Here is a 20,789-nt window from a genome sequence, read left to right as displayed (position 1 = left end):
CACTGACACCTGTAGGAGTTTTAAACAGACTCTCAAATAGGCATTTTAACATTGTGTTTAAATAAACGAGGGATGAGAAACTGCAAATTTCCTTTTGTCTTTCATTGTGAAATTGAGTGATTAATCGTGTTTAAGAATAAGCATAGGTGAATTAAAAAATGTTTGTAATGACATCCTGGGTTATTCAGCTAGTTACATCCTGGGTTATTACAGTAAGTAGTAGTAAGTATAATGAATTAGTTATGAAAGGTAAATATGTAATACATGTAGCCAGGGCACGGGGATCAAATAGGCCAAGTGTCACTGAAAATGTAATTTATATACTACAGAGAGAAATGTCTGTGTGCATCTGAGTATTTACACTTAGTAGTAGGTGATTTTGATCTATTAAATGTTGCAGAGGTATTTAAATAGGAAGCAGGTTAGGGAGGTCCTTTGCATAACCAGTTCTGTTGGTGCAGTTAGTCTGTCATAGGGATGACCTAAGATGCTTGTTTTCCTTTGGATAGTGAAGCACCTGTGCTTTTGTTGTGACATGAAACTCCTGTGCTGCACAGTTAGTCTCTGAGAGGTCCAGCAGGTCTTAAGTATGGCTCTCTTAGCATCACAAAGAATTACTGTCCCTTTAATGGCAGATGACTCTTAATGAGGAATGTGTGCCTGCTAATATTCTGCTTAACCTTGGGTGGTCTGTCAATGAAGCTGAGACACTCCATTGCCCTTTGAGTAAGGAATGCAGTAATGGATGCTCTCCTGCAGGCTGTCAGTGAAGTCTTCTTTTAAGATGAGGGATGTCTCCCTCTTTTTGTTTTCTTTATAATTATTTTTCTTTATAGTTAAGGCATTAAAGGTGTAATAGGCTGAATCAAGAAGCAATTGCAAAAAATCTTACACTTCTTGGGCTAGGTAAGTAAGAGTTGATGCGCTGTTAGAGGAAGAGCGATAATAAAAGGAAAAGAGTATTTGACTTGAATTTCTTTTTGTCATCTGCATAGAACCATGTGTAAATACCCCAACTCTTCTCGACTGACATGTGGGAAGCAGCACTGCATTTCTTATTAGTACTTAAAAAAAACCCAACCTTTTTATTTCAAAACAGATTTCTTGTACTTCTGATGGTGAGGAACCTTGCAAAAAGGGATTAGTATGGTGGTGCCTGTATGTGAATTTACCCTTTCCAGTACTTAGCATGAAGAAAGACAGGACTTCTCAGGTGGTTTCTGACTGTCATGTGCAACCTGAAACCCGTGTATTTCAGATTGATTCTGTAGGATATGCTTTGAGCAGCATCAGAAGCCAGTGCTGGTGTAAGAAAGCCCACACAAAGGTAGAGGAGAAGTCAAGGATTGAAAAGATGTGTAAAAAAAAAACCCCAGTGGTTGTATGATGTGAGACAGGAAAGACTTACTCTGTGTCTTCATAGACTGGAAGTGGGTTGATAGGATCTTCCACGTTTGATCTGCATCTGTGTGTAGCTTTCTGCGTAGCTGTCCGTTGCAGGTGAGTGTTGTTCTTGTTGCCTTCGCTGTCCTCCAGGAGCTCCTGCTGCCTGCTTTTGGTGGAATATATCTCATTAAGGAATTACACAACAGGAGTAGCTAATGCTGCACTGTTCTGCCATGGTGAAGAATACTTCAGCAATGCAAATAACTGAGCTTAGAAGACTAATGAAGTTTACCCTTGCTAAGCAATAACTTAAACTCTGAGGATTTCCAGCTGACAACAGAAGCAATTAAGTATCTGGGCATTGGTATAATGAACTGAATTAATTAATTGAAATAAATCTTGGTGCAGGCATTGGCTAATCTAAATGAGGCATTAATACATGAGAAGTATTGAACCCCACAGTTTGCGGCAACCTTAGTGTTTATAAAAAATATTCTTTTACTGATACTTGTGTAAAACTTGTATTCTCTATTTGTAGCTCCAAATACTGATTTAGTGATATCTTCTTTATGTCACAAACCTTCCTTGCTGAATCTATGGGTGGTGAGCGTGTGAAAGCGCTTAAATTGGTGTTTCAGCGCTGAAGCTTGTCACTCAATCAACCTAATATTGAATGAAATAAGGGAGCGAATGTGCCTTTGGGGAGCACAGAAGGATCTCTGTAAGCAGAGTCCTACCAGTGCTGTTCCTGATCGACTGGAAGTATTTGGTTATGCCTAATTTCTTATCCTTCTGCGAATATATTAGCGGTAAGAATAAGAGCAAGACATCTGTGCTGCTCTGGAAGTTGGTTAACAAGATCTTTGCTACCGGTGTGTTTGTGTCCAATGTGGTACTCAGTCTTACTCTGCTGCATCCCCTTGGCCTTTTTCTGTGCTCTTCTGGTTCTTGTCCCATCCTGTGCGTAAGTTGAAGCAATTAAGCTCGAGATACCTGTCTCCCAGCCCTGGCAGAATATTCTCATTCTGTTACAAGCTCTTCTTTTTCAGGCTCCACTCCTCAACAGCAAGCTGAGCTGTTTTGGTGCTGGCTGCCACTTCTGCAGATTTCATTACATCTCTACCATTTCTTCCTCTCTTCCTCCACCCTTTTCTCCTTTGTCCATCCTGTATCAAGTGCCCAACTGCTTTACTGGAAGATCCTCTGTAGGAAAGACCCTTCATCTTCCTTGCTCTGCTGGCCTTCACTGCTTTTTGTGTTTGGCTTTTTTCCATTGGCGCTTCTGAAATTAATTTTGAAGCCTAGATCAGCCCTTAGCTAAATCTGTTTAAGAATGCATTGCTTTTTTGCATCAGTGTCTTAAGGGCTTTAGAGTAATTCGCTTAGAATACAGGTTTAATGGCAGAATTGCTGGAAATATCTTATGCCAGCTGAAACTGAGTCTTTAAAAATCTTTGTTCTAGCAAAACAAAGGAAACCACATAAATCATAGTCAAGAGGGGAGAAACCTGTTTTATAGCTATAGATGTGTCAGGTACTACTTAACCTGATGTAGGAGGGAAAAGTTGAAAAAATGTAGGTATTATCCATATTAGGTTATTTTTATTTTGAGAGCTCTGCTCCATTTTTTTAATTCTTTGAGAGGTAACAGACTTGAGAGACAACAGACTTAAGAGACTATCCTTGGGATTGCTGTGCTGAGGGTTTTCTCCTCAGGCTTGAAGACATATTGATCTATGAGTGGTGTCTTGAAAAAGCACTGTGTCCTTTCAGGTGGCTTTTGGCTTCGTATTATTTTTACCCATGAGCATCAGGGGAAGGAAAGGATCTGATGCCGGGTAATGAGCCAAAGTCAAAACTGGAGTCAATTAGGCAGACATATGAACTGCCCTGGGGGGAAGGACCTCAGCTGACCTGCAGAGCTTAAAGCACAGGTATTGCCCAAAGCCTGCAGAGCCCTGGAGTTTGATCAGTGCATGTTCATATCATCTTGTTTAAATGCTACATAGCAAATCAGAGCTGGGATTTCTGTAGGGAAGCCAGGTGGAAATGCAAGAAACTGGTTCAGGAATCATCTTGGTTTGCTGCGATTTTATGGGGACTACACTTTGAATTCTCTGTCTCTTAACAGGATAAGCATTGTTTGAACTCTGGGTCTTTAATGTCACTGGAAATGGCACTTTTTAATCTTTTTTTTTTTTTAAAAATACGGGTGCCCTCTGGTGGCCAAGTTCATGCCTGCTGCCTCCCCTTGGCACCGAATAACTAAAAATACCTGCTCACCTTGCACGCATCCCTAAGAGCGTGTTGGCTGTCCTCCAGTAGCTATCTGGAAAGCAACATCTCTTCAAGAAGTCACATCATTTGGGACTGGAGTAGGGGGAATAATTTCCTGGCTCAATAGAGGAAGCACAGAAATTGTAAATGTCACTTAATTTTGATTAGTTCTTGATTTGGAAGTAAAGTGCCAATGCAGTCATTGAGTGTCATCCCTTTAGGGTCTAGTGTTATCACGGCTGGCACTTTCTTACGACGTTCAGTGTCCACCACCACCCGATGGCCCATCTGTCTTCTGGGCTGTGCTAAAGATTGGATCTGTGGGGAGGAAGCAAGGGAGGAAACTAGGGATGGGCATAATGTTCATTAATGAAGACTTTAAAACTGAAGTTAGCCTAATCTTGGGGGGTTTTTTATAGCTTTTTACTTTGGCAAACTTCTACAGCTTCAGCTGTCTCCTGCAGTTGGCTGTTGCTGAGACTTGCTGGTGGAAGCTATATGCTCTTTTTTTTTTGGTGTCTAGACCACATATAGGATCATGTGTTATTGCTGCTTGTGGGGCCAGCTGAAGAGAACAAAAGACTTGTGAGGTTGAGGAGGCTTTGGTAAATGTGATGCAGCCCATCTATTTTCAGTCTGCCAAAACGGCTGAGGGATTGCATGAGGTACTGGCTGGGAAGGGAATAATGCTATTAAATATCCTAGAGTTTGTTAGAGCAGAACAGTTTTTAATTGGTGTTAATATAGCCATAGTGGGGAATTGCTCCCTCCTGGATTTGCAGCTGAATTTGTTGGGACTTTTGTCCCAAGAGCATGAGGCCAAATTCTCAGAAGCATGCAGCTGTGTGAACGCATCCCAGGCTGGAGAGCAAAATGTGCTGCCAGGAATGACCTTCTCTGGTCTACCAGTTGTGAATAGCAGTATGGCCTGAAAGCTGTCATGTGTTAGCCCTGTCTCTGACCAACCTCCTGTGATCTTCCACTGCTGTCTGCCTTTAGCTAAAGACCAGGTTTCATGGGAATTAAGAAATCTGAAGGGATCTCCCCCACAAAGGATCTTGTAGCCCACATACCTTTTTCCATACATCAATTAAAGGTTTCACACTCCTTTGGGTACTCAAAGCAATAAGATGTTCCCTGCATTTAAACAACTCCATCTTGCACGTTTTAGCTGGGAGAGTTGGTGGTCAGATGCTTGGAGCACTCTTCCTTTCTTCTTCCCCACTGGCCTGCTTGAGTTCCTCTCTATTTCTTGAGAATTATTTCATATAACTTTAGTGTCTGGCAACACCACTTATCGTAGCTCTACATTTGCTCTTTTGTGTTCTCGTGTCCTCAATGGAAATGAAGATGGATCGAGTAGCACAGTCAGGTAGACAAACGCTGCTTGTTGGAAGCCTATAAAATGCTCTGGTGTGGAAACACCTGCTTTGCTATATGCATGTGAATAGGCTCACCCATTTCTTACTGCCTTGAAGGACTGAGCCTGTAGTTTGCACAATAAAACCAGATGCTGCAGTGATTAATGTTGTAGCACATCTTCACTTAATGGCTTGTTGCATTATTGCAGATGGTCTGGGAAAGGGAACAGATGCTGATGAGAATTCATGTTCCTTCCCTGCCAGGTAACTGGGTGCTGGGGCTGCTCTCTCTTAAAAGTTCTTCACGATGCTTAATTATAGATACAGGCTAGTTAAACTAGATGGAAAATAGTGTATTTTGGATTAATGAACTTGTGTTCACGTTTTACGTTAGTATAGAGACCCGATTTGTCTGTCCTTACAGAGAAACTAAATATTTTCAAGGAACTCGGAGAAAATAAATATTGAAAGTCACAATTCACATCAGTTTTTCTTTAGTTGATGTTTGATGTGTGTAACATCACATATACAGACTTGATGTGTATAACGTGCCTGGTAAGTGAATAGTGCTTCAGTGCAAATGAACTCCTTGATTGCTGAAGGTGCAAGCAGACGTAATACAGACAACTTCCCAGAATTACTGCTTGCCTTGGCTAAGCTCTGCTTGAGCTAAAGCTTATCTCCCCCCGCTTCAGCGGGAGGAGCCCACTCAATCTTGATTTTTTAGAAACCATTGGGGGAAGAGAATCTGTACATCAGGGAAATTGTTAATTATCTGCACTGTGAACAAGGCTCTGTGTTTTTCTCGGCCTCAGTGTACGCTAGTGCCTACCTTCAGCCATTTTTTGGTTTTGTTATTAGGTTACAGAGCTTTCCAGCTTGTTGTTCTACCAGGAATGCAGGCTATGATCAATTTACTCCTTTATCTCGGCCTGGGAGGAGTAAGCTCTCTGACTCCGAAAAACTTACCCTACTAAGTATTTGTGGCTTTTCATTGGGTAGGATTTAGAGAAAAAAGATGCTAAAAAGCTGAAGAACCTGAGCACAGTAGCATTGGTGCCAAACAGGAGCATTATTTAGTATTTAGACTTGATTTGAGATTCCTGTACTTATACATACAAGGTTTGCATTTGTCCTTAAGACTGCGATGATTCACTGGGAGTTACAATCAACTGACGATCCACTAAAGCAAAGTGGCTTTCACAGGCATTAATCTCTAGTATGGATGAAACTAGTCATGTAAACATGTCTGTGTTTGTTGTGCCTAGATGTTCCTTTTGCTCTTTGGCCGTCTTGATGGGTGTCGTGTGCTTGCTTGTGCTCAGCTTACTGAACAAGCAAGACCGTAATTTCTAGCGCTCTCTGAATCTTTACTGATAGATGGCAGGGAATGCAGGGACTTTATCCTCTAGCTCATTAATAAAGGAGGTGGCATAGGGCCAGGAACTTACCCTTGTCAGGGCTTGGGAGAAGCTCAGCCACTCAATGACCAAATGTTCATATTTTGAAGCATGTTATTAACCAGTTTTTAATCTACTGAATGTTTCGTGTTGATTTTTGTGTTGCTCTGGCTTATTAATCACCATTTCATTTAGTGGCAAGTGGAATAATACGGTGTGAGAACTTGCATTTATTAAGGGAATGCTACTGTGATTATCAACAACACTGGTAATCTCATCAAGAAATTACATCTATTTAGCATAAGACTTATTTTCCATAAGCCCCTGTTGACTGTTGTGAAGTTCTTCTTTACCCTCCTTTAATTAGAAAGCCTAGATCATCTTGTCTCCTCTGTCCAATGTTGGTCCTTGTCTAAATAACAGGTCTCTGATAACACAACACCTATTGTCCTGTTTTACTCTTTTTAAATATTAATAGCAATGAGTTAAGGCTTACTGAATATCAGCAGCAGTTGGGCAGAGAATCTCAGCCAACTCTTATTAAAACTAAACCTCAGACTTCTGCAGAAACCTTTATAAAGACCTGAGTAGAAAATACGTATCTATAGTGTTGCTGTGTTCTATAGACCTTCGCTACCATTCAAGTGGAGAGAGTCTGTCTGTCTTCTCTCTTGAGAAGATCAGGATATATAGAATATAAAGCATTGTAAACAGAGTAAGTGTTCACTTGGAAATATATAGTTCTGTCACTTCCAATAACATGGTAAACAATAATCTCAATTTATCACATGCTCCTTGTTGTTTTTGATAACTCAGACAATAAAGTGTTCTCTTGGTCATTGCCTCCTCCTTGGGTGCTTCTGTGTCCCTTATCAATTTTCTACAGTATCTAGCTTTCAATTTATATGGAGCACATTTAACACTCTTTTCCCATCTTTTCTGTTTCCTTATTTCTACAGGGCTTGCTTTCTTCTGAACTGAAGTTGTGAGTTTTTTCACTTGTATTTTTTTAGCAGTTATGGCATCGTTCTCACCCTTGGGTATAAGCTTTGAATACCCAATAAAACAATCTTCAGCATTTGGTAGTTGTCATTCTAACTCAGACTTATTTGGATCTATTGATCTGGCTCATAATTTCAAACTGATAAAGCCGGGCTCGTACAAACCCACAAGTATTGTAAAAAATAATAATAAAACAAGGGGGGGAAAAAAGACTTTCTGTGTTTATTGAGGGCACCTTAAAAAGCTTGTAGCATCAGAGGCTTTGCTTTGCTTCCCTTACTATCCCAACCTAAGATTTTTTTTTTCTTGAAAACGAACACTGGTGAGTGACAGTGGTGAAGGGTGATGAGCTTGCTGTCTTTTGGGGGAACAACAGATAGAGATCAGGATGCCAGCTGTGATCTTACTGGGTTCATGTGGTCATCCTACCTCGTGCTTCTTGCTATCTCTGCCAGCCTCACTGTTTTATCAGTTACCTTCCCTTGCAGTACCGTCTGCATGCCCAGGAGCAAATACAAGGGGAGTTGCAGCAGTGACTGAAAGCAACTGCCATTTTCTTGGGGAAAAAAGAAGCTATCAAGGCTGTCAGCCTTCAAAGTACAGTTCGGATCAAGAGAAGTTCAAGTGAGCAGCATGTTTAGGAGGTGAGGACCACAGGCTTGCGGCTCTGTGTGTGGCAGATGTTAACCAAGTTGTGGCTGCGTGCATCTGTCAGGGCTGCAGCTCGGGGGTATGGTCCTGTTCCTCACTTGGGGTGAGCTCTGTTTGGAAATGTAAGCAACATCTCCTAGATTAAGAAATTAACAGATTTAATTTACGAGGATATGAGGGTAATGTTGGTAGGATGCTTCCAGCATCTGTCATTAGGGTTGACAACCTTCATGAAGCAATTATTTTCCTCTGCAGGCTATTGGGGAGTCACCTCTAAGGAGCAGCATGTTATCCCACATGATCCAAGTTAGCTGGTAAGACTGACCTGAAACTGTTCAGGTTAATCTTCTTCAGAGTAATCCCCTTCAAGGTCCTCATGCTCTGGCCTGTCCGTCTGCGCCCACGTGCTGGTGCCTAAACTGGACTGCGGCAGAGGCGAGTGGGAGGGAGCGCGAGAAATCAGCTACTCTGCTGCCAAGGCAGGGCTGGGTGCTGCCAAGCTAGTCCTGACAGGCAGCTGTCTCACCTATTTTTAGCAATTTGCTGGCGATGGAGAGAGCAGTGATGGAATAAATCCTCCCTGGCAGCTGATTCCAGTGTTCCCCTGTCCTTAATATTAGACGCTTTCTGTGTATGTATACGTATATATGTGCAGGCTTCTCCTTCTTTCCATGGTGTATAAGTCTCTTCCCTTATGATGTCCTTAAGCACGTCCTGTGTCTTGTTCTGTCCTCGCTGGACCAAGAAAACAGTGTTTTATATATATATTACAGTTATCTCATGTTCCTGTTTTCCATCTTTTCTTATAGCAATCTGACTTACTTAGATCAGTTTTTCCCACAGTGTGTTCTGGACCCTTAACCATTCCTGCTGCTCCCTGTGAGATCTTCTTCGGTTGGTCCAGCTCTTCCTTGGAGTGCACCGTCAGTAGATGAAGGTGCTTTCTGCAGGGACGTTCCTGCTGCTGCCTGGGGTGGAAGGAAGGACGTGCACATCTCACAGACCATGCTGCGGTCTCCTTATGTTCTTGGACCTATTTTAGGCTATGGCTGGTATCCAGAGCTGTCTTTTCAATCTAATTGTTCACATTCATCTCTGGAATCTGTCTTAATTTTGGTGTGTTCATTGCAGTTCTTGCCACAAATTCATTGTGCTAATTTACGTCAGTGTCAAGTACTGTGAAAGATGAGGAAGGAAGCAAAGTAGTAAAAAGTCCTGTGAGTGGGATGACATCCTGAAAAATTGGGCTAATTTCTGGTTAATTTCTTATTAAAGTTTCAGCTAACAAATTTAGTTGCTGGACATGGTTGAGCTGAGGATGAGACAGAGCTCCTCACTTAAAGTACTCCCCATCCCTGGAGGTGCCTATTTTTATGAACATTGTGTCCAAGCTTGCTTTTGCATTTCAGTATGAAAGCCTGAAGTTTTAAGTGGCTTTTAAACCTCACTTGGATGTCTCCAGATGTTTACATGCAAGGAGAGTGGCAACTCTATTCAACTGAAGAACGCATCTGTCAGGCAGGATTCCTCTCTCCTGCTTTTTGTTTGGTGGCAAGGTCTTTGCTGACTCCTGAGTGCCCAACTACTTGTTAGATCTCCTACATTTCTTTTTGAGACTAAATAGCATCTGATTGCTAAGTACTTTTCTACTGTCTTCAGGATTAGAATAACTGAGCACTGTTATCTCTGGCATGAAGCTTTGTTCTTTTAGTACACTGTTCTGCTTCTGTCTCTCAAAGAAGAAGAAAAATACTTTTAAGTGAGGGATTGTGATTTCTTTAATTGGAAAACCTGCAACTGCAGACTATCCTGCCAATGCCTGGTATGAGTCCTGGAATCCTTTGTGGATATATGTCCTATGGTTGCATGCATTTGGATTTCTCAAAGAATGATTTGCTAACTGGGAATTTAGCATTGAGTAGTCCTTTGTGGTAGCTAGGTGGTTTTCTTTGGGGATGATGAACCTAATCTTACGCTTGATTGTTGGCTTTCTCCAAGGATTAAAAGAAGAGGTTACTAAGTAGGTGGGAAATATAGTCTTTGCCTCATTCAATTCACTTGGGGGGGGGGGGAACCTGAAGAGACTGGGAGGGTTGAATCCTGGCAGCTAGGATCCGGGGCAGGCGTGCTCCATGGAGAGAGGCTGGCAGCTGGTCTTGGCACACAGCGAAGGGAATCTTTGTATTTTCATTTCCCTTTTGTGCAGAAGCTGTAGCAACAGGCATGCCATTGGAAAGTCAGTCTCATCAAAAAAGGAGGTGGAGAGTCTTTGCTTGCTGATGGCAGTCCAGCAGGGTAGATGTTTCTGGAGCTATGGGGTTTTTCCAGCCATACTCTGACATCTGCATTGAAAGACTCCTTTATGTGGGCGCAGTATGGAAGTTGCAGGTGTTGGAAGCCAAGAATTTCAACAGAGGATGGTTGTGCAGGATGTAAAATACACAGAATAGTAGGTGTACATAGAGAGTGGATCATTCAATGGTTAATTCAGTGAGTAGTTTGGACTGTGGCCTGGAAGTGAGGAGTAGCAGGTACTGTTTAAAACCTTGCTTGAGAAGTAGACAACAAGTTCTGCTTTTATTCTTATAGCCCATTTTGCTTGTATGCTGGGAAGGTGATCTAACTATAGAGCAGAGTTAACTATCTAGATAAACTAGAGGGGGGGGAAAAAGCTGACTGTATTCAAACAGCCTATGTCTGTATCGCTGTAGCCAACTGGCTTGACAGCATGATGGATTGAAGGAATGCGTAGGATTTGCTGAAAATGTTTGATTTTGAATTTCATCTATCCCTTCCCTGGTTTGCTAGCTGTCAGTCAAGCATTACAAGAGCAAATCTTCACTGACACAGCTATTCTCTGCCATGTTTCATACAGACTAGCTTTGTTGTGTAGATAAGCAATCAATTTTCTACTGCTTTTCTGTCTCTGGGACCTTTTCCCAAGAGATTCTCTCAGAGCCACTTAAGACTGGTGTCCTGCCTACACAAAGGGCTTTCCTTGTCAGCGCTGCTGTTGTAGCCTCAGCTGGCAACAGCTTATTCTAGCAAACTGAGTATCAGCCAAAACCACAACTCTGCAAGGATGTGCCAGTGCTGATTAAACTTTCAGGAAAGGCTTCAGGAGAGGTCTCAGCATGGACTTCATGCTCCAAGAGACAGATCAGCTGCCTGGCTCTTCTGGGGAGATAATTTCCCTATCTTAAGATGCTCACAGAGGACTTGGGTTTGGATCCTGTCTTGGAAAGCTTGTTTCAGTGGAAGTCTTAAAGATGGTGGTTCGCTGTAAGACTTAAGAAAATATATTGGCAGATGAAGGCTCAGGACCTTTTCAGAAAGGAAGGGCTGGCATGTTAGACTCCATTTTGCATGAAAAGGCTTTGAGAATACTGCTCTTCACCAAGCATTTGTGTATTTTATTAAATCAAACCCTTGTGATGGAGTTGTATTCTGTCCCAGCGTAGACTAGAAACCTCTGAACTGCTTTAACCTAGCCGTAGTGCCGTGGGTTATCGCATTTCAAAGCAATGCTGGGAACTTGGTGGTGGTGGTTCAAGTGCTTTTGGTAGTTTGCTGAAGTAGTTATCACAGTATGCTCAAAAGTTAATTTGCTTTTGTCATGATTCACTCTATTCTTAAGTATGCTCTTTGGGAGTTTATTCTAGAATAATAAAGTTTTTGCTTCCCACTGGTACTGTGGAAGGATTTGAGTTCTTTAGCCCTTCCCCATTTATCTTGTACGGTGACTGTTAGCGAATTATTGGATGTTGGTAAGGAGTGAGTTGTCTTTTATTTTGGTAGCATTTAAATTAATTGAAGGAGCACCTACCCTCATTTTCTCTTTGGAAGATGATGCGCTGAAATTGCTGCAAAGCTGTGTATTGCTGGGGAGACAGGCACAGACTCTTCTCTGTTAGTTTTACATACCACATCTGTGTTTTCCAGGAAACTGGTAGGATGAAATATGTGTAGTCTTTTGCTTAGAGCTTGGGAGACTTCAAAAATCTTGGTTTGTTTTTGTTTTTCTCCCAAGGCAGCCTTTCTTGAATAAACTCATGCAGCTGTAAATGACTGTGTTCACAGTTACAGGGAGTACCAAAGTACCAGCCTTCATCTGAAGGCTGCTGGCTAATGAGCGGCATCTAACTGTGTGTGAGCCCTGTACCCTGTGATTAGTCCAAAATAAATCACCAGGAATGCAAAGTAAAGACGGCTTCACTTAAGTTACAGGTAGGCTAGGATGTTTGCCTGAGCTGTTTGAGTCCTTTAGAAAGAGAAATAATGTCATCAAACCGTTCGCTTTGTTGCTTGTGACATGTTAACGTATCCTTAGAGATTATAATTGCACTGATGTTAATGTGGTGTGAGCTCTGTCTGTTTATAAACCGCTTTACAAGTAAAGCGTAGGAAAGCCATAGCATTGTTTGGCTTATGGATTTATCCTGCTTTTTATTTAACCACCCTATAGCCATTTGCAATTCTGCGAGTTGCTCACGGCTTAGACTGAGCGATTTTGAGTATTGAGTCTTGGTCTACAAACAGGGTCACTGAAGATCTTTGTATTTGAACAGCAAGGGATGGGAGTCTTTTGCTCTGCCAGAGCTGTATTTCCAGCTTGAGGGTAAACAGCTCCAGTTTTCGTTGTCACAAATCCTGTAGTACTTGAGTTTAGAAGTCATTGGTGGAAGAGGGAAATAAAACAGCCTGTCACCTGGTGGAGATAGAAAATAAATCAGTTGAGCTGAAACAAAGAGGCTATTCTTTCCAAATCCTGCAGTGCTGATGGTAAAACACATTTCTATCACTCTTATGTAAATCTTTTTTGGGGGAGCGGGAGTGGAATTTAGCTCTAGAGGAGGTATGGTATGCTCTTCCCAATCTTTCTTGTATGTGTAGTTTTTGGGAGAGGGTACGATAATTCACTGAGTGATTTGCTCTGGTGTTCTTGGACTGGGAAAACTTACTGTGATTATTAGTTTGGGTTTCGGGGGTGTGTGTGTGGAAATTTGATTACAGCAGGGAAAAGCACACAGTATTCCAAGGAGACTGATCACTTCTTTGCTTTTGCTTTGCAATCTTCCACGCTGAACTGGAACAAGTGTTTCATTCAGGGAGACCGTTGCAGGGCCATCTTTGTAGCCTTAGCACCCCTCTCAGTAATTTCCTAAACCGGTGTTTTCTTTTCCCTTGTACAGGGCCTATGCAGAAGACTCGTCCTCTGTAAAACACGGTCCGAGGACAGAGCCGAGCGAGAAGGTGAAGCACGAGGAGGAGGAGGAGAGCAGTGGCAGCGAGGGTAGAAAGGCCGTCGCATCGGGTGACGAGGAGGCTCAGCCGGAAGGGAAGAAGAAGAAGTGTTCCGGGTTCAGGGACCGTAAGGTACCAAACTTGGGCATGTTATACCTGCAGCTGTTGCACTGCAGTGGAAAAAGGGAGAAAACTTGCAGAACGTTTTATTCAGATTGTGGTACAGCACGCGTATAGAGTCTAGCTTTTGCTCTGTACTTGTGCTTGTTTTCTAAGGGACCTTACTGTTTTGGGAACCTACTTGGTTGGCATGCTACCTTGAGTTTCTTTAGGTTGAAACTTGTTTATTTAGAAAGCACGGTACGCTGATCCTCTGAAATGGAGACCTCTTTTCCCATCTTGAGTTGGATATCTGAGAAGTGGCTCACTGAGAAATCAAGGCTCCTGCCTTAATGGCTGTTAGGATGGTGCATGCGAAGTAGGGAATCGGTGCAAAAGCTTTAAAACCATCTAGGGCATCCAGCATGTGTGTGTCTGAGTCCGTCTGTTTGCCTGTGAACATACACAGTGTATGTAGGAAGAAGTAGAGGATGAGTGTGGAAGGGAGGGTTATAGGAAAGGCATACTTTAATTTTTCCTTTAATTATTCCATGTAAATGTGGTTGTTGGAATACAGCCTCACTCCCTATTCATGGTTAGTCGTGTCTCTTGATGCTTATGCCTATTTAATTTTCATATCAGACACATTTTCAAGAGGAGGAAAGCTTGAATAATGAACTATATTGTCAACTTGTGACCTTCCTTCACTGTTGGGAAATCCTGAGAGCTTTGGGCTCCTCAGAACTGTCTGACAACTAGTTTGGTACTATCTGTAACCACTGTTACTACAAGATGTGTGATTTGGTCTGATGGAGGGTCCTCTAACTGAGAGTTGGCAGACAGCAGTATTTTATTTTTTTAAACCTGTCTGCATGTCTGTTTTATTGGGCTGTGTTTGATGATTTAGTATCTTTGCAGTGCCAAAGAGGAGAATGGGAGTATATGCTCTTCACAATTTCTTTCTGTATGATTTGCTTCTGATAATTATTTTTAAGTCCATATCCTGGAGGCTGCATCTCATTAGCTGTTAAATTGCGGATGGTCGTATATAGTAGCTTAGTAGCTTTTCATGAAAAATTAAGAGCTGTTTCGTTTGAAGTTGCTGAATCATATTCTGTTCTTGGTTAGAGTAGATTACACAACTTGAAATTTCAAGTGCCTTGTGGTATTTGGGGCTCCAAACTCTCCCTGTTGTGACATGCTGATGGCAGCTCAGTGAAGTTACGTTGTAAGATACTATGCTGAGATATTCAGAATTGTCCAGGAATATGGGTTCTTGGCTTCTGCTAATTTTCTTGGCAACAGTGTCAGGTACTCTGATAGTTTCAGCAGAACTTCGACTCTTGCCAGTACCACTCAAGAAAAGCGGGTTATTTTTTCCAGTGTCAGCAGATGGAGGCAGGTTGCAAAGAGCAGAGAAATGATCCAACTTAATCCACACTCTTATTTTTAAAAAAGAACATTTGTTGACACGGTGAATGTAATGATTGATTTTTGTCTTATGTGGCTGGCTGTTTCTGGCTAGGGAAGCCAGAGAATGTTTGTTTGCAAGCGAGGACTTTTATTCCAGTTGTTAGGAGACATGCCTACGTTGACCAGCTCTTTCCTTCCCATACTAGGCAGGGAGGAATGTGGCCACGCTTTCCAAATAAGACGTGAGCCAGGCGTGGGGGGTGCCCGAGAGGTCCGGTGGGAACGATGGGCAGCGTGGATCCCTTCTCAGTCCACAGCCTGCCTTCCTCCTACAGTGCTGGACTCAGGAGCAGCAATTTCAGCGGGGAGAGCACTGTTTAAAACAGACCTCTCAATCTTTTTGCCAACATAAGCCCTTTTCGCTCCAGCCTTAAGAAGGAATGTACCTTCTGTGACCTGAATGCCAGTGGTGCTTTTGTTCTGTTTAATGCAGGGTGTAACCGGTAGTCTCCCAGGTACCTGGTTCCGTGTTTATGTTTGAGCGGGCTCCGTTGTAGGTTTGGTGTTTGATCAGCAGTTGCCCTAGTGAGTCATCTCAGGAGATATGTCTGAATGTTTCCAGCTCAGATGACAGAGGAAGGTGTGCCCCAGCTCCTGACTCAAAATCAGGGCTGCTCCCAGGATGTGCTGCTCCCCTAATCAGTTGTGTAGCACCTAGGGAATTCCTGACTCTTCTAGATGTTTTTAAAAAAAACAAACAAAACCCATAGTAAAACCCCTTTCCAACTCTTCCCATAATTAATTGAAAATAGTGTGGGGTTTTCCTTGAGAAAAAAAATTAAGCTTAATTGAAAGTGTTTAACACTTGTTTGTTATCTCAATGTTGCTTTTAATGAAGTTGATGATTAGTGGTGAAATAATAAATTAGGCATGACATTGCTATTTTGGGTAGTGATTCAGTGAAGAGGAAGTTGAGATATAAATCACTTGGCATCTGCTGGGGCTGAGATCATGTGTGGCTGGTTCCAGGGCATGTGTTGTCTTGCAGCCCATGCAATGTAAAGGTCCTGACTGCATAAGGGAGGAAAGGAAAAGATTGTTTGAGTGCTTTTATAGTTTGAAGGCTAATGAGCGGTAATACGTGTTGTGAGTGGGCTGACATGTCAATTCATTTGCTAAAAGAGTTTGCATGCAGCGTTAGGACTGCTTTATCAAGATCCGCTTGCAGAGTTTGCTGGGTCCTGCAGGTATGCTGCCTTAGGAGTGTTAGTGGTGCTACAACTTCATTCTAGTGTGCATTACAGTAGGAAACCCAAAGAAAATGAATCCCAATTAATTTACCCTGCTAAGATGTGTGCGGTGGAGCTCAACTGCCAGAGTTCCTGTTCCACTGCACCGTCAGGGGGGCCCCGGTGATGCTGTGGAAGTGAACTGAGGTATTAATTTAGAGCTTTATTTTCATGTCTGCACAGGATTTAACTTTTTTCTTTTTAACCTGAGGCTTAGCGTAAACATTGACTGTCTCAACAGCAGCTTTGCTCTTGTAGAGCAGTAGGGATTTTGCTCATCTTTTTCCTCCAGTACCTACTCTATCAATAAATGCCAAAAAGGGACACTTCCCTTTTGGTCACATAATACCTTTCTGGAGGCCCCTGATTACATGAGGCTGCAGTTCTGGGGGTAGGATGAGAGTTTTTGGCTGGTGTCCACTGCATCGAGGACTGGTGCATACTGGGGGAAGGCAGCTGCCTGGGTGCATGCTTTGCCAGGAAAGTATTTTGGAGTATTTCATAGGCGAGAGGTCATGGGAGGAGAGACTTGTCTGGGATGATTTTATGTCCAGATAAAGACACTAGATTTTACACTAGAAGTAGTGTAAAAAAAACCCTCAAAAATGGTGGTGTGTACGCCCAAATACATACACATGTGCTTTTTATTTCTGCATTTGTATAGAGAGATCAGGGCACCCATATTATTGCCCACTTTCTATTTAGCACCCAGTCTTGAATACGTGAGTTATTCCTGTTTGTAGGGTCTTTGGTTGTTCCCTTCTTGATCTGGCTTCATGTTCAAGTCAGTCTTGAAGTTTAGAGGGATTGGTTGTAGCATATTTGTTAGTTTTTGCCAGCTGATTAGATCATGTTAGCAAAAAAAAAGGTAATTGTGAGTTCAGCTGTGGGCAAAAGGGAAGAAGTGTTGCTGCATTTGCTGGCTTCTCATAGGGAAGTTTGAGGAAGAAGTGTGATTTCGGTTGTGATGAAAACAGCCTGTGAGATACTAAACAAGCGTTTTAGATTCTACTTTTTTGGTCTAGATTGTGAGTTATTCAAGACTGTTCCTCATATTTTTTCAGGAATGTATTTGTCCTGAAAATTGTGGGGTTTTTGTATGTCACAGCTAATTGCTGGAACTCAAAAGGTTGCAAATAATTAAAACTAACAGTAGCTTCCCACAAAAGTTTGAGTAGCTGTACATAATCACATTCCCTTCTGGATCTGAAACTCAAATCGATTAACAGGTAACACCCATTCCTTATACCGCAGTGGGCTTAGTGGGGCTGCTTTGAGCTTTCATGGAGATGGTATGTCAGCTTAGCTCTTTTCGTCCAGACATGGCAAACTCTGTCAGAAGAAGATGGTCATTAAAAATCCTTAACTTCCCATTGTGCTGTCTGATATTGCTCTGAGACCTAATGCAAAATGAAACTATCAGCTCTCCATCTGCTGCAGCCTTAAGTCCTATCTTTACAAGGGCGTTCAGCTGCTTTTGTTGGAGGAGGGGAAAGCCCAAACCACTTTTGTATTTCTCATGAAACCACAGACTGTTGCATGGGGACAAACCTCTGGATTTGCATATCTGTGCGGTGGTGGTGTGCTGCATTCTGAGACACGAGACCTTTTTTTTAGCCTGTGTTGTTACTAGGCTTTGTGAGGCACGCCACATTGCTTTGGGAGCCATACGTGGCTTTTGAGCAACAGACTGACCCTCCCTGCTCTAGAGCTGCGTATTCAAAATTGCACCCTCATGAGTGTCTGGCAGTCATCTGAGGAAGCTTTTCATTTTGCAGTGTGTGTGGGTAGACGATGGGATGGCAAATGATCTAGGAAAGGGCCACATAGTAAATGGACGCTTTGCTTCTGTTGCAAGTGATGATCAAGTGGTGGACCTGAAGGTGCGGCATGGATCTGAATGGGGTGTTGGAAAATTGCTATGCCCAAAGTCAAAGCAAAATGTAGACTGCTTAACATCAATACAGCAGGGGCCTTGAGGATCACCCTGAGCTTGGGCTAAGAAAAAGGTGGCAGTGAAATTGCTGGACCAGTAAGGAAGAGTCTTGGTAAAGATGTCAGGTGAGGAACAACGGCAAGGCCCATACTCCAAAAATGAGAAGAAAAGTACCCGACAGCAACAGGCCTGTCAGTAGCGTCTTAGTAAGATCTTAAAACAGATACAGAGGAAAGATCCATTGCAGATGTGAAGTCGAATGGGATGCAACATGGTTTTGCTGGCAGAAATGTCAAGACTAATGTCTCTGGTGCAGCAGTGGAGTTGTTGAGTAAAAGAGGCGCAACTTACCTAGCTGGTTTGAAGGAAAGCATTTGACAGTGCCTTGCAAGAAATTATTCCACTGGCTTGGAAAATCAGGAGTAATGTAAAGTCTTAGGCAGACAAGTGTTTTAGCTAGAAAGCAGGCTGTGTTGAAAGGGTGTCATGGGTGGAGGGAGCTGTTGATTGTGGGCTGTAGTGTCTGCTCTTGGCTCCAGTCCTGGGCTTGATACTGTAGCTGTTTTTAGTTGCCTTGCTTGAAGGTAAAAGTACTTAACCATGTTTTTTTGGCTGATCAAGTTCGGTGAGGTGTTATTCATAAATGAGATCAGGTCATGCTACAAGAAGGAGTGGGATATGGGCCTGCAATCACAAGTCAAAAGATCAATATGGCATAACAAGTTACCGCCTGCCAGGTGGGAGCTGTAGACAGACACATGCAGCTTTGCAGCTGGAAAGTGCATGTTGTCATTGACTGCGGTTCGGCTGATAGACAGTGACTTGTAACTTTGCAATAAAACAATTGCTTTTGATCCAATGCCCTTATCTTTGGAGGACCTTGTGGACTGAAGCAGTAAAAATGGGATGAAGTTTGATTCTAGGTGCAAAGGCTAGTAACAAAAGGCAATAGTGACAAAAATTTTCTTCTATGCAGGTGGCTGCAGGAAAGAGGGAGCTGGTTGTATTGGTTGATGCAAGGACATTTCTGTGATCCTGATGGGCTTGATTATAAAAAAAAAAAAGCTATGGTGATGCAAAAAAAAAAATAGGGAGAATGCTTTAGATTATGTCAAAGCCATATCAGTGGGACCTTCTGCCACATGTTGCTTTTCCCCTAGTCGCATTTGCCAGAGAGCTGAGCTGGAACAAGTGTAGAGGAGAGAGGTTCTGCTTTCCCCAGCTACTTTACCCAAGCCTGGGTTGGGGGATTAAAAGCCTTTGGCTTGTCTTATCCTAGAAATATGAAAAATTAGAGAGGGTGTTTTCTTTCTGATAAACATCAGGGTGGAGAAGTTGTTAGAGTTAAAGGACAAGGCTGAAACAGGACTAAAGCCATAAATGATCTACAGATGCCTTGGCAGTACCCTTGATCTTGCCTGTTCTCTTTCAGCAGATCGTTGGTTGGTTGTTTGTTTTTTTTTTTCTCCTGTGGCTCTTGGCCAGATGTACTGAAGGTTTCCAAGTACATTATGGACTGTTAAACATGGTGTGTAATGCAGGAATAAAAAGCTGAACTAAGAAGGAAAGTTTTCTGCTCTAATACATAATGTATTCCTCTAATACATAGTGTAGCTCTTTGTGCCTTTTTCCTCCCTTGTGGCCTTATGTTATGATTTTTGTTTATAAAAGCTTCCTGTTCTCTTTGATTAATTCTAGCTGTGTGTTGGGGAAGACAGTTCTAGGTACAAAATAATCACTACTGGCAGAGTTAGCAAGTGGCAGATCGGTGGGGAGAAGAGGACTGAGTAAAGAATGTTTCTGCAGAATTTTGCCAATGTGATAGAAAAGAGGAAAAAATGAGGTTGGGTGACTGAGCAACCAGCTGCGGCTCCAAGTAGTTTTTTCCAAGACTTGGCTTGAAAGTAAAGGTCTCTCCCAGCTCTGCAAGACTTTTATTTCATTTATTAATCATAAATCAGACCCTTCAACACTGTGGTTAAAATGTTGAGCTGCTTTAGACTCACAGATGTGATACTAGTGCTTTTTTATGTTCATGTTTAGAAATGTCTTCAGGGAATTTTTTTTCTCTGCCATCATGAAGAGTCAAAACTTAATCAATAGTAAAGACTTTGTGTTTGTTCTTAATTCTGGGACATCAGGAGTTGATACTTCCAGTTTTCCTGGTAGTTCAAAGGCTGAGGATAGGAGGAATTTTGACCCTTTCAGCATTCTTTCTTTCAGGTGTTGTGTTGCTGCACACAACTTTGTTGTCATGTGGCAAAACCTTCAGAGGACTAAGGTGCTAATGTAGGTGTTGGGGGAGGAACCATGCACAGCTAATGCTGGTTAAATTTCATTTCCAGGTGATGGAATACGAGAACAGGATCAGAGCCTACTCCACGCCGGACAAAATCTTCAGATATTTTGCCACTTTGAAAGTCATAAATGAGCACGGTGAATCGGAGGTTTTTATGACACCGCAGGATTTCGTGAGATCGATAACACCTAATGAAAAACAACCAGAAAGTAAGTGGGGTGTGTGTAGTAATTGGAGAAACTAATACAATGAAGGGGACTAAACTCTCCAGTCTCTGCTTACCTTATCTTTATATTTCCCATCAAACAGTTATGTTGTCGGGTATTGTCTGTCTTGTTATGTTGAGGGGTACAGCACAAAAAGGGGGTTGCTCTCTAGGGTGCTGCCGCAGTCAAAAAAAGTGATGTTCTCAACTCACATGTTAGGGCAATG

The 20,789-nt window shown here is 42.3% G+C and overlaps 1 protein-coding gene across 5 annotated transcripts in view; it reads left to right on the top strand.

Moving 5' to 3' along the window:
• The window catches only part of MICU1 (mitochondrial calcium uptake 1), a 112,548-nt gene that overhangs the window by 14,368 nt on the left and 77,391 nt on the right, over nucleotides 1-20,789 (top strand). For all 5 annotated transcript variants that reach the window (XM_076339439.1, XM_076339440.1, XM_076339436.1 and 2 more), the window contains 2 exons: nucleotides 13,270-13,453; nucleotides 20,404-20,566. In XM_076339439.1, the coding sequence (XP_076195554.1) occupies nucleotides 13,270-13,453; nucleotides 20,404-20,566 (347 nt within the window). The remainder of the gene's footprint in view (nucleotides 1-13,269; nucleotides 13,454-20,403; nucleotides 20,567-20,789) is intronic.

The sequence above is a fragment of the Aptenodytes patagonicus genome, chromosome 5 (assembly GCF_965638725.1).
Source record: "Aptenodytes patagonicus chromosome 5, bAptPat1.pri.cur, whole genome shotgun sequence".
In the NCBI taxonomy this organism is placed as follows: domain Eukaryota; kingdom Metazoa; phylum Chordata; class Aves; order Sphenisciformes; family Spheniscidae; genus Aptenodytes; species Aptenodytes patagonicus.
The sequence above is the reverse complement of the archived record's forward strand: the minus strand, read 5'-3'. Positions and strand labels throughout refer to the sequence as shown.